At 40.7% G+C, this 12992-nt stretch overlaps 1 protein-coding gene across 1 annotated transcript in view; it reads left to right on the top strand.

Annotated features, from left to right (window-relative positions):
* The window catches only part of PPM1F (protein phosphatase, Mg2+/Mn2+ dependent 1F), a 128246-nt gene extending 115853 nt beyond the window's left edge, over positions 1-12393 (top strand). The window contains exon 7 of the mRNA XM_073629032.1: positions 5378-12393. Coding sequence (XP_073485133.1) covers positions 5378-5745 — 368 coding nt within the window. The 3' untranslated portion in view covers positions 5746-12393. The remainder of the gene's footprint in view (positions 1-5377) is intronic.
* Positions 12394-12992: the final 599 nt, after the last annotated feature.

Below are 12992 nucleotides of genomic sequence, written 5' to 3'. Positions count from 1 at the left end.
ACATATACATACATACATACAGACACATGCACACATATACATACATACATACAGACACATGCACACATATACATACATACAGACACACATGCACACATATACATACATACAGACAGACACATGCACACATATACATACATACAGACACATGCACACATATACATACATACAGACACATGCACACATATACATACATACATACATACATACAGACACATGCACACATATACATACATACAGACACATGCACACATATACATACATACAGACACATGCATACATACATACATACATACATACATACATACATACAGACACATGCACACATATACATACATACAGACATATGCACACATATACATACATACAGACACATGCACACATATACATACATACATACAGACACATGCACACATATATATATATACATACATACATACAGACACATGCACACATATAAATACATACATACAGACACATGCACACATATACATACATACAGACACATGCACACATATACATACATACAGACACATGCATACATACATACATACATACATACATACATACAGACACATGCACACATATACATACATACAGACATATGCACACATATACATACATACAGACACATGCACACATATACATACATACATACAGACACATGCACACATATATATATATACATACATACATACAGACACATGCACACATATAAATACATACATACAGACACATGCACACATATACATACATACAGACACATGTATACATATACAGACACATGCACACGCATACATACATACATACAGACACATGCACACGCATACATACATACAGACACATGCACATACATACATACATACATACATACATACAGATACAGACACATACATACATACAGACACATGCACACACATACATACATACAGACACATGCACACACATACATACATACATACAGACACATGCACACACATACATACATACATACAGACACATGCACACACATACATACATACATACATACAGACACATGCACATACATACATACATACAGACACATGCACATACATACATACATACAGACACATGCACACACATACATACATATATACAGACACATGCACACACATACATACATACATACATACATACATACATACAGACACATGCACACACATACATACATACATACAGACACATGCACACACATACATACATACATACAGACACATGCACACACATACATACATACATACAGACACATGCACACACATACATACATACAGACACATGCACACACATACATACATACATACAGACACATGCACACACATACATACATACAGACAGACACATGCACACACATACATACATACAGACAGACACATGCACACATATACATACATACAGACAGACACATGCACACATATACATACATACAGACAGACACATGCACACATATACATACATACAGACAGACACATGCACACATATACATACATACAGACAGACACATGCACACATATACATACATACAGACACATGTATACATATACATACATACAGACACATGTATACATACATACATACAGACACATGCACACGCATACATACATACAGACACATGCACACGCATACATACATACAGACACATGCACACACATACATACATACATACATACATACAGACACATGCACACACATACATACAGACACATGCACACACATACATACATACAGACACATGCACACACATACATACATACAGACACATGCACACACATACATACATACATACATACATACAGACACATGCACACACATACATACATACAGACACATGCACACACATACATACATACAGACACATGCACACACATACATACATACAGACACATGCACACACACATACATACATACATACATACAGACACATGCGCACACACACATACATACATACAGACACATGCACACACATACATACAGACACATGCACACACATACATACATACATACAGACACATGCACACACATACATACATACATACAGACACATGCACATACATACATACATACATACATACATACATACAGACACATGCACACACATACATACATACATACATACATACAGACACATGCACACACATACATACATACAGACACATGCACACACATACATACATACAGACACATGCACACACATACATACATACAGACACATGCACACACATACATACATACAGACACATGCGCACACACACACATACATACATACATACAGACACATGCGCACACACACATACATACATACAGACACATGCGCACACATACATACAGACACATGCACACACATACATACATACATACAGACACATGCACACACATACATACATACATACATACAGACACATGCACACACATACATACATACATACATACAGACACATGCACACACATACATACATACATACAGACACATGCACACACATACATACATACAGACACATGCACACACATACATACATACATACATACAGACACATGCACACACATACATACATACATACATACAGACACATGCACACACATACATACATACATACATACAGACACATGCACACACATGCACACACATACATACATACATACATACATACAGACACATGCACGCACACACATACATACATACATACATACAGACACATGCACACACATACATACAGACACATGCACACACATACATACATACATACATACAGACACATGCACACACATACATACATACAGACACATGCACAGACACACACATGCACAGACACACACACACACACAGGCACACACACACACAGGCACAGGCACAGACACACACAGGCACAGACACACACAGGCACAGACACACACAGGCACAGACACACACAGGCACAGACACACACAGGCACAGACACACACAGGCACAGACACACACAGGCACAGACACACACAGGCACAGACACACACAGGCACAGACACACACAGGCACAGACACACACAGGCACAGACACACACAGGCACAGACACACACAGGCACAGACACACACAGGCACAGACACACACAGGCACAGACACACACAGGCACAGACACACACATGAATAAAGCCCTTTTAAAACGAATCTAGCTTCTAGCACAGTACTGTACCTTTTCAGCTTCCTGATTCAGCCCTACACGCAGCATGCAGCCACACAGATGTGAACCAAGGGCTTGTTCACATGTCAGGGTACTGCACTGTAGGGGGAAGCAGAGAGCACAGCACACTCCCCTGCACTTTACTTTCACTTTTGATGCTGACAGAGCTTCTCACAGTGCCGATGTACAGTTCGGCAGGGGATCGGGCTCATCTGACAACCCTGATCCCGCGGCACACTGGCTGAGAAAGGCCGGTTTAGATAACCAGGCTGGCTGTTCAAAACCGGCGGCCCGCGGGGCCGGACTTTGGACATGCCTGCTCTACACACTGCATTGTGTTTTATAGAAGAGGAGACATGGTGAGGAGCATAGTGACCTGTTTCCTGTGTCTGTTCTCTGAAATGTACACAGGGCTATGTGTATAGAACATACCTGTGTACAGTATATAGGAGACTGACAACTCCCCCACATCTACAGTGACCCCTGATATGTCCCCAGAGTCTCCTTTATTGTACATACAAATTATTCCTCTCACTGTACTCCTATACAGTCCCATCATCCCATCCCCGTATGGCATGTGATGGCTTTGTGCGGCATGTGATCCTGTATTACTCTGTTTACAATGAAGGGAACATTATTACTATAGGGGTACTAGGTAATGCACGAATTATGGGGGAGCAAAGCTCTGTCCATGTCTGAGCAGCTCTGGGCTTCAGTATGAAAATACAAGTAGATGTGAATGGAAGGTTTCATTGTCTCATATAAAAATCCAGATAGTCATTAAAAGGATTCATTCACAATGTTAGTTCTGATTTTATTTAATTTTACTCACAGTAATGCATGGAATGCCTGTGTGCTGTCACATCCATATGTGTATTCTGCTTTACAAATATATTGTTTTCACTCTGGTAGATAGTGCTGTGTATGTAAATGTCCTCTACATATTACTATCAGTGACTTCTCTTACCTTAGTCACTGACTGAAGTGCTCTTATCTCTGCCGACTCTTCTGGCCATTGAAACATGCTGCGGAGGAGAAGGGAAGAGGGAGGGGGGTTGAGAGAAGTGAAGATGGGGCAGCTACACTCTGTGAGAGAGGACATCAAGCAAAATGACAGGAAAGTGGGTGGATCCAGACTCCAGAGCCAGACCATTGTCGGTATCGCACTGTATGAAAGTATGTAGACCCTCCCACAGGTATTTAGCTAGATTTTAACAGAATGGGGGCACTTCTGAGAGGGCTGTGAAGATTTCTAGATATCAGCAGCTCGCATAGAATAGATGTAAAAAAGGAAGCCCATACTTCTTTTAATATTTGATTAAAATCAACAGTAATGCCCCGTACACACGATCGGAAATTCGGCCAGCAAAAGACCGATGAGAGCTTTTGGTTGGAAAATGTGACTGTGTGTATGCTCCATCGGACTATTGCTTGCAGGATTCCCGCCAGCAAAAGATTGATAGCAGGTTCTCAATTTTTCGATCGTAAAAAGTTCCTATCCGAAAATGCGATAGTCTGTACAAATTCCAACGCGCAAAATTCCGACACATGCTCGGAAGGATTGAACTTCATTTTCTCGGCTCGTCGTAGTGTTGTACGTCACCGCATTCTTGACAGTCGAAAGTTCAGAGAACTTTTGTGTGACCGTGTGTATGCAAGGCAAGCTTGAGCGGAATTCCGTTGGAAAAACCATCCAAGTTTTTTCTGACGGAAAATCCGCTCGTGTGTACGCGCCATATGATCGCGTTATCTACTGTGTTACAGAAGTCATATAAAACATGGTGGATAAACACGTTTCACACTCAACTCTTCTTCGGGCTTCACTTGCTTGAACAAATATGCGGATATGGCTAGTTAATAATCTCAGAAACCTACAATAGATGTTCTATATTGCAGAATAAATACAAAAAAATATTAAAAAGGAAATCAAAATATTAATATGATCATCACCGTGCATGCAAGGTGCAAGGGAAAGAGAAAAGGGAAAAAACACACATTTGGAAGCCCTTACAGCTTTGCTTTGCCAGTGTCCAGTTTTAAAGGTAGCAGAATACTATCCTGTTTCCCCTAATGTAATCCAAGAAAAGGATTGTACGGGTAAGGCAAAACTCAGATTTTCTCATAGTCTGCTATAGTTTTATTTTTTTTTTCTCATGCCAGTGGGCTTTTTGCTGCTCTTTAGTAACCGTTTATTCCTGTTTCCAGGTGATATTGACCAAAAGCCGTATGTCTCTGGAGAAGGTGATGTTACCACTCACGTTCTCAGTGGCACTGAAGACTTCCTGGTTTTGGCATGTGATGGATTTTTTGATGCTGTAACATCTTCTGAGGTACCCAGCCTTGTTCTAGACCACCTTCAGGAAAATGGTGGAGATGGACAGCATGTTGCTGAGAGGCTGGTGTCTGCAGCAAAAGAGGGTGGCTCTAGTGACAACATCACAGTGATGGTGGTCTTTCTACGAGATCCAGCTAAAGTCTTGGAAGATTTTCTAGCCCATGCAAGTGCGGAGGCCGAACCATTGTTTGATTTTGGAGGTGGTGGGGCAGAGGTTGGATCAGACCATGCAGGTTGATGCTTTCCCTTCCTGGTAATCAAATTCTGTGGGCCATATAGATGTAATAATCTCAGGATATTTTGTAAGGGAAAGCTGTAGATTACTGGACTCGTATAGAGGGGCACATCTCATACTGATCCTTAAAGAGTCCTGTTTGACCCTCAGCTAAGGTCAGTTCATCAATCTCTATGTCAAATGCAGGTTTTCTCATGAGATACCCAAGGCATTGAAAGGGATGGGCATATTGGAAACACTGTACATTCAGATAAAGGAAACTATTTTGTGTACATTTTAATGCAGTTTGAGGGATGATTGTGCCATCAGTCAACCTAAACTCTTGTTTCTCGATTCTTAGATCAGTTTGATTGTTTTACATTTTCGAATCCTATGTTAATATTATAATCCCTTAAGTCAAATGTTTCTGTATCAAAGTATCTGACAGCACATTGTATTGACAGTGTTGTAGTTTCGTTTTTAGCTTTGCTACTGACTAGAGCTTCTACACACATTACGGTCAAATTGTAGTAAATCTAAAACAGATTTGCACAAACTGTGCAGCATGAGGTCCTACCTAAACATTCAATTTTTCCATCACCAAACCATTGTTAATAACTCTAGAGGAGATTATACATTCAGACTGTAATGTATCGGTAGTTCTTGTAGAGCAAAGCAGCTAGTTAACAATAGTGGTGGGCTATCTGCATCTTACACTTATTTATTATGGGATGTGCTAGCACAGGGCCATTTTTTACCAGAGGGTGCAAAGTGAAGGTATTGTATTTATATCCTACTGGTTTGTGCCAGGAATTAAGTGGTACTAAAGGCTAGATGTTTTTCCCTTATTGCATTACCTGGATTGAAGTAAAGAATGTCCCAGTGTTTGTATTACCACCCCCCCTTTCATAGGGGGGGGGGTGGTGGTAATAGTTCATAGATAGAGTCCTATCTTGATCTAGTGCTGTGCCTGTCTGCAGCAGCTCTCTCCTCTCTCTCTGCTCAGAGGCAGCAGTGGAAGAAAATGGCTTCTGCTGCTGTCAATCAAATCCTGTCAGCAGAGAGTAGGGGCAAGGCTGAGCAGTGCTGTGTGTTTATAGACACACACAGCCCGGGTTGGAATGGTTTGGAGCCTCTTTGTGAAATACCATTGCACAGAACAGGGATAAGTACAACATTGTTCTATAAAAAAAAAAAAAAAAGCCTTTACAACCACTTTAAAATCTACCTGTTACACTGCCCTGAAAAAAAACAAGGGAAGCAAATCCATAGCGCAATAAACATCTTAAATTGTAAGAAATTATTTCACTCACATGCTCAAATAATTGGTGTGCCTTTACACACCAGAGTCCAAGACGGCCTGACCAGAGCTCACTTATCCCATAACTGGAATATCCCACTCGTGAAAGGCTAGATACTTGAGAAAGGGGGGACACATTTTCCCTGCGGCCCCCCCCCCCACCCCAAAGCACCTTGTCCCCATATTGATGACAAGGGCCTCTTCCTGACAACCCTGGCCGTTGGTTGTCGGGGTCTGCGGGCAGGGGGCTTTTAGGAATCCGGGAGCCCCTTTAATAAGGGGGCCCCCAGATCCCAGCCCCCCGACCCTATGTGAGTATGGGGTACATCGTACCCCTACCCATTCACCTGGGGAAAAAAGTGTCAATAAAAAAAACACACTAGACAGGTTTTAAAAGTAATTTATTAGGCAGCCCAGGGGGTCTCTTCCGACTTCTCCGCTCTCTCCGGCCTCTTCTCCCTGTGTCAGTTTCTTCTCCCACTCTCTGGCCTCTTCTCCCGCTCTCCGGTTCTTCTGCCGGGCTCCTCCGCTATCTTCTGCTTATTTGCTGTTCTCTTGCTAGCGGTGGCCCGGTCTTCTCCCTCATCTTCTTCCCTCTTCTCTTCTTCCGATGTTGACACAATGCTCTCTCCCGCTGTAATGTTGTGTTCATGGTGCGCAACGACTTATATAGACATGGGGCATGGTCTAAGGGACATTGTCGCCTCCTGCTCGCTGCAATGGGAAAATGTGTTTTTCCTATTGCAGCGAGCACGAGATAGCACCCTGTTGCCGAGAACCAGTGCGATAGGATCGCGCTGGAAACATTCTCGCGGGCAGGTGCTGTAGCTGCCTTTGCGTCGTATTTGGTCCGTCGGACCAGCATACAGACGAACGGGCTTCCCGATAGGAACTGGGTCCGGCGGGATGATTTGAAACATGTTTCAAATCTAAAGTCTGTCGGATTTTCGACCGAAAAGGTCTATCAGAAGTCCGATAAAACCCACACGTGGTCGGATTGTCCAATGGATTCGGTCCAGTCAAAGTCCGCTCGTGTGTACACGGCATAAGGGATGGCCGCAAACGCATAAGTGCTTAAAGAACACCACAATTACACTTGTGCATGGTATTGGAATGAGTTGTTCTTAAGTTTTGTTACATTGCCCTGCATGGACGAAACACAACTTCTCTTTAACCCCTTTGTGCCGCCTTCCAGCAGCCATTTAAGTGGGCTTTAATGCCCGGTAGGCAGGGTGGCTTCTCTATCATGTGACTACACTGATTGGCTCTCACATGGTTCACATGATCGAGAAGCCATCACCAAAAGTTGCTGGTGACAGCTCAGTCAGTTTGCTGTGAGTGCACTCTTAAGATCCAAACCTTAGGATTTCACGGGCACATATGTACAGCAGCTAAGCGTTAAAGTCTGCTTTTCCTGCCACCACCTGTATGCATTATGAAGTCTGCAAGGGGTTAAGGAAAAAGTCAATATTCCATATTAAGTCTATTTAATTTTCATTTTTAGTTTTAATTTTAGAAATTGAGATTTTATGTTCCACGGGGGTATGGTGGCCTAGTCTGTTACTGTTCGGAAAGGAAATTGATGTCGTCTTTAAATATCCTACCTTTTCTATGATTTCCTTCTGCTTGTAGCCATTTATGAAATGGCTGCCTGCATAAAAAGCAGTTGGATTTAAACATGACATGGGCCTGACTATTTAACAGTGTGTTTACATTGGGGTTGGCATCTATAAATAGAGCAAGAATATTCCAGGCCATTTGGCGGAAAGTATAGTATTTCATTGCATGTAGATTAAGTTATTAAAGATCCCTACTTCCTTTTTAAATTTTTACTCCCAGATAGATAACTAGCAATAAATGCCCAGACATTCCAAAAAAAAAGGAAATGGTTTAAACAAATGATCCATCACCAGCAGTAAAATCACTTCCTCCATAGACAGATTCCCTGGGTATTAAAATTCTCAGTGATACACCATTCCTCCGGCTTGTCTATTTATTCAGTATATCTCACTTAGACTTACCCAGTGCTATGCCAGTGTTTTGAATTGATTCTCAGCTGTAATCAAAGTTCAAAGTCATACATTCCCATATGCCACCCCTTTACCTGTAGGACATGTGTCTGCGACTATTATTATGAATTTCCTGCATCTCCTCCCTTGTTTTCAGTCTGCACCTATTCCTTTAGTAGTGGATGCAGTAGAGTGAGCAAAGAAAAACAGATGCAAAATATTAAAGAAAAGAAGACTCTGTTAGTAAAGATTGACATAATTTAAAGTGGAACTTTAGGCAAGAAACTTTTAAAATTGGAGGACAGGCAGGATTTTTAATGCAGGAGAGACATGCTTTGTCTCTTCTGCATTAAAGCTTCTTACCTGCCTGGACGCAACTCCCACTGATCAAGACCGGTGATCTAGACTCGGAATTTGCCCTCCTGAAGAGGTAAACGCCCAGCGGGGAGTTCCAGGAATGGCACATCGCTGGATTCAAGGTGAGTGTAGTCCAACTTTAAGCACTTATTCACACCATGTGTGTTGGGCTGTGTTGCAGCTGCTATGTGGATTAATGCTGCCCAGGACCTGAAATGGGTTAAGTGTCTTTATAAAGTTCACTATAGAATTAGGAAAGCAATAGCGATGGTGTTTAATGTTCTTGTAGAAATGTTTGTGCAGAATGGGTTTTAACAGAGTGAAACGGAACAGCGTTTCGAAGTGTCTGGGATGGAAGCGGGCTATTGTGTGAGTGGAACCAATGCCACTGTGAGTTAAACAACTGTTGAATTTATAAAGTTGTACTGTGTGCCAAGGCTGTTTCCTTAGATTCCCCCTATCCCCTTTAGCAGTGGTGCCCTCTACGTTTGCTTATGTAATACAAGTGGTGATCATTATGCATATTTTAGCGTAGCAAGGTAGATTGCTAGGACATGGAAGTAAACAGGGCTTTGTCGCCTTATAAATAGACTCAGAAATGAATTCGGTCTGTGAACCTCGCATCTGAAATTTTGCGATCTTTAAATGATACATAGTGCCACAACAAGCATAGAAGAGCATCTATAAATGACCTATGAACAGGATGGATGGGGTATGTAAAATGCAGTTTAAGAGATGTGCTAGATTGTAAGTATTTGCACTCCACATTTTTAGAAATGGGACCCTTTAGCCTAAATTCACAAAAGCTGTTCCCCATTTGAACATGATATTTTTTGGAAAAGACCATTCACAATTAGTGCAACTGATTTCACAGCAATGTGAAATTTATTTTTGTGGGTTGAATACTTTGATGCAAAAATATTAAGATAAAACAACTTCTCTTTAGGTTGATACGTGTTTTGCCTTCAATAGTGGTAGCACATCTATTAGGTGGAACACTGTCAAAACTGTTTAATAAAAAAAAAAAAGGCATGCAAATAAATGACCAATGTAATAACATATGGCATAAATGTATGCATACGGCATAAGCTGGACTCTGAGATAATCAAATATTGTCTAAAAACAAGAGGCATATGTATTCAATCTTGGTGTGCCATGTATATTGCTTCCAGATCTGTGCAGTAATCCGGTGCGACTGGTGGAACACTGTCAAAACTTTTGTTTTCTAGCGATCTAAAGGCAGTCTGTAGTGAATGGACCTGCCGCCCCTCATACAGCTCGGTACTTTGCACAGGCAATGTACAGCACACTCATAATCTCACCACTTTTACAAAATATGTTGGATTTCAAAGGCCTTTTGCACTGTGGAAATGTGCATGGGTGTGTATGAAAACACACATGTTGTACATTGTGATGTTGCAGTGCCATGGACTATTGAAGTTGAAGCTTAGGTATGGGCTATATTACATGGATATGTTGGTCCAGCTTGTAAAAAAAAAGTTGGAAATCATTGTAGTAGGCACTGTGGTTGCTGTGCTGCTTGGTAGGTTGTCACCTGCTTGGCGCGACCTTTATTCAGAACACTTTGCTTTTTCTCAAAAAATGCAAAGCATTCTTAAGTAGAAATAGATGGAGATTGTAACATCATTGCCCTACTTGTCCAATCAGAAAATGCTTTGTATGCATTGAGAAAAATTCAATTTTCTGATTGGACAAGTTGGGACAAGCAGGGCGATGGTGTTACAATCTCCATCTATTTCTATTTAAGAATGCTTTGCATTTTTTGAGAAAATGCAGTGTTCTCTGAATGGCACCTGTGCCAAGCAAGTGGCCTCCTGTGTTGCAGCAGGGCAGTAACTTGGCATGGACCTGAAATCTAGTGGCAGTCGCTGTAGTAGCGGTGTCTGCTGCAGTGATTTTCATTCTCTGTGGAGATCAGCCCGGTTTCCTGCATGCTTACATATATGGGTCTAAGCTGGACCGATGTAACTATTCAAAATATACACCTAATGGCACCTAAGCGCCACTTGCAAGCGCATGTGCGTTTTAGTGCACCACAGTGCACTGTAACGCACTAACGTGTTGTATGGTCTTTAAAAACTTTTTTTTTTTTTTTAAAAGTACTTGCCCCTTTTTTGCCCCTTTTTTGGTGCGTTTCAAATGAATGGGTTGCACTGACGCAATGCAAGTTAACACACTTTTCTTTTTTTTTTTTTTTTTTTTTTTAATTACATATCACAAATATGTAAACATACAATGGCATTAGGAAACGTGAGTAATTTTTGAACACCAAGAGCATTAGATTGTGTTTGTGTGGTTTGACTGCCACATTGTTCACCTGTACAGTAAGTCACAGTAGTGGTGGATTGGCGATATGTAGCTACTGTGCTGTATGTAGCTATTTTACCAAGCTTCCTTCATTTATGGACTACATTTAATACCTCCACATTGCAGACCTGCAGAGGTAACTTTAAATGACCACTAAATTGCAATATAAATTGTGTGTATATTTTAGAAAAATCAGAAAAAAAAAAAAAAAAATAATATATATATATATATATATATATATATATATTTTATAGTTCCTTACAGTGTTAACCTTTTTATATGGCACTCCTTCCATATTTCACTGGCTATTTTATTAAAGACTAAGAGCCTATCACTCTACATACCATGATGTAGTATTGTATAAATCTCATCAGTGTGACTATTTAAAACTTGTTTTTATAACGGACAGTATTAATGTTTTATACCTGTATTCCTAAAGTTTTTTTCATTTTGTAATATTTACTTCTAACCATTACTTGTGTATTACCTCTGTTTTGGTGTTCACTAGCTTTCTTAGAGGTGGAGGGCAAGGAGTGCCAGGCATACTATGTTAATGTTTGATAAAGCTACATAATCTACCCAGTATTGCAGTAATAACTCAAAGAGAACCAGACTGTTATGTAACCTCTGTTTACCTACAAGTATTGTAAAAAAAAAAATAAATGCCTCCATTTATAAGCAGGTGGAAACTGATTTGTTTTTATTGCTTTCAGCCTCTGTGGTAGATTGGGTCTAACGTGTTTTAGAGCCTTTTATAAATTGTGGAGAGTGAATAAACTGTAAATGTGCCCATTTGTCCTTCTTGTCTGCTTACTAATGCAGCTACAGGGAAACATCTAAAAAGTATGCTTGAGGATTATGTAGTGGTCACTGTTGAAGGAGCACCATTTTTTATTTATTTATTTTTTATAACTTCTCTTTCCTAAGGTATATAAGAAGTAGGTGATTACAAAACAGGGCCTATCGGGCGTTCCCAGGCTACCCAGTGCAACCAGGGCAATGATCCTGTCAGATTAAAGTAGTTATAAACACACAAAAAAAAAGCCTGCAAGACAAAGGCATAATGAGCTAGTATGCATAGTTATAGGGTACCTGTAGTAAAAAGTGGTTGTAAAGGGTTTACAACCACTTTAAGATGAAAAGGACAACAACATTACAGCAGACATTAAAAAAATAAACATTGAAAAAGTTGCGTCTCCATTTGGGATTCAGTAGTGTCAGTAGACTTAAACCCAGAGATCCCACACTTCATTAAATTTCTTGGGGCGACCCCAAGA

The sequence above is a fragment of the Aquarana catesbeiana genome, linkage group LG01 (genome assembly GCF_042186555.1).
Source record: "Aquarana catesbeiana isolate 2022-GZ linkage group LG01, ASM4218655v1, whole genome shotgun sequence".
Taxonomy (NCBI): Eukaryota; Metazoa; Chordata; class Amphibia; order Anura; family Ranidae; genus Aquarana; species Aquarana catesbeiana.
The sequence above is the reverse complement of the archived record's forward strand: the minus strand, read 5'-3'. Positions and strand labels throughout refer to the sequence as shown.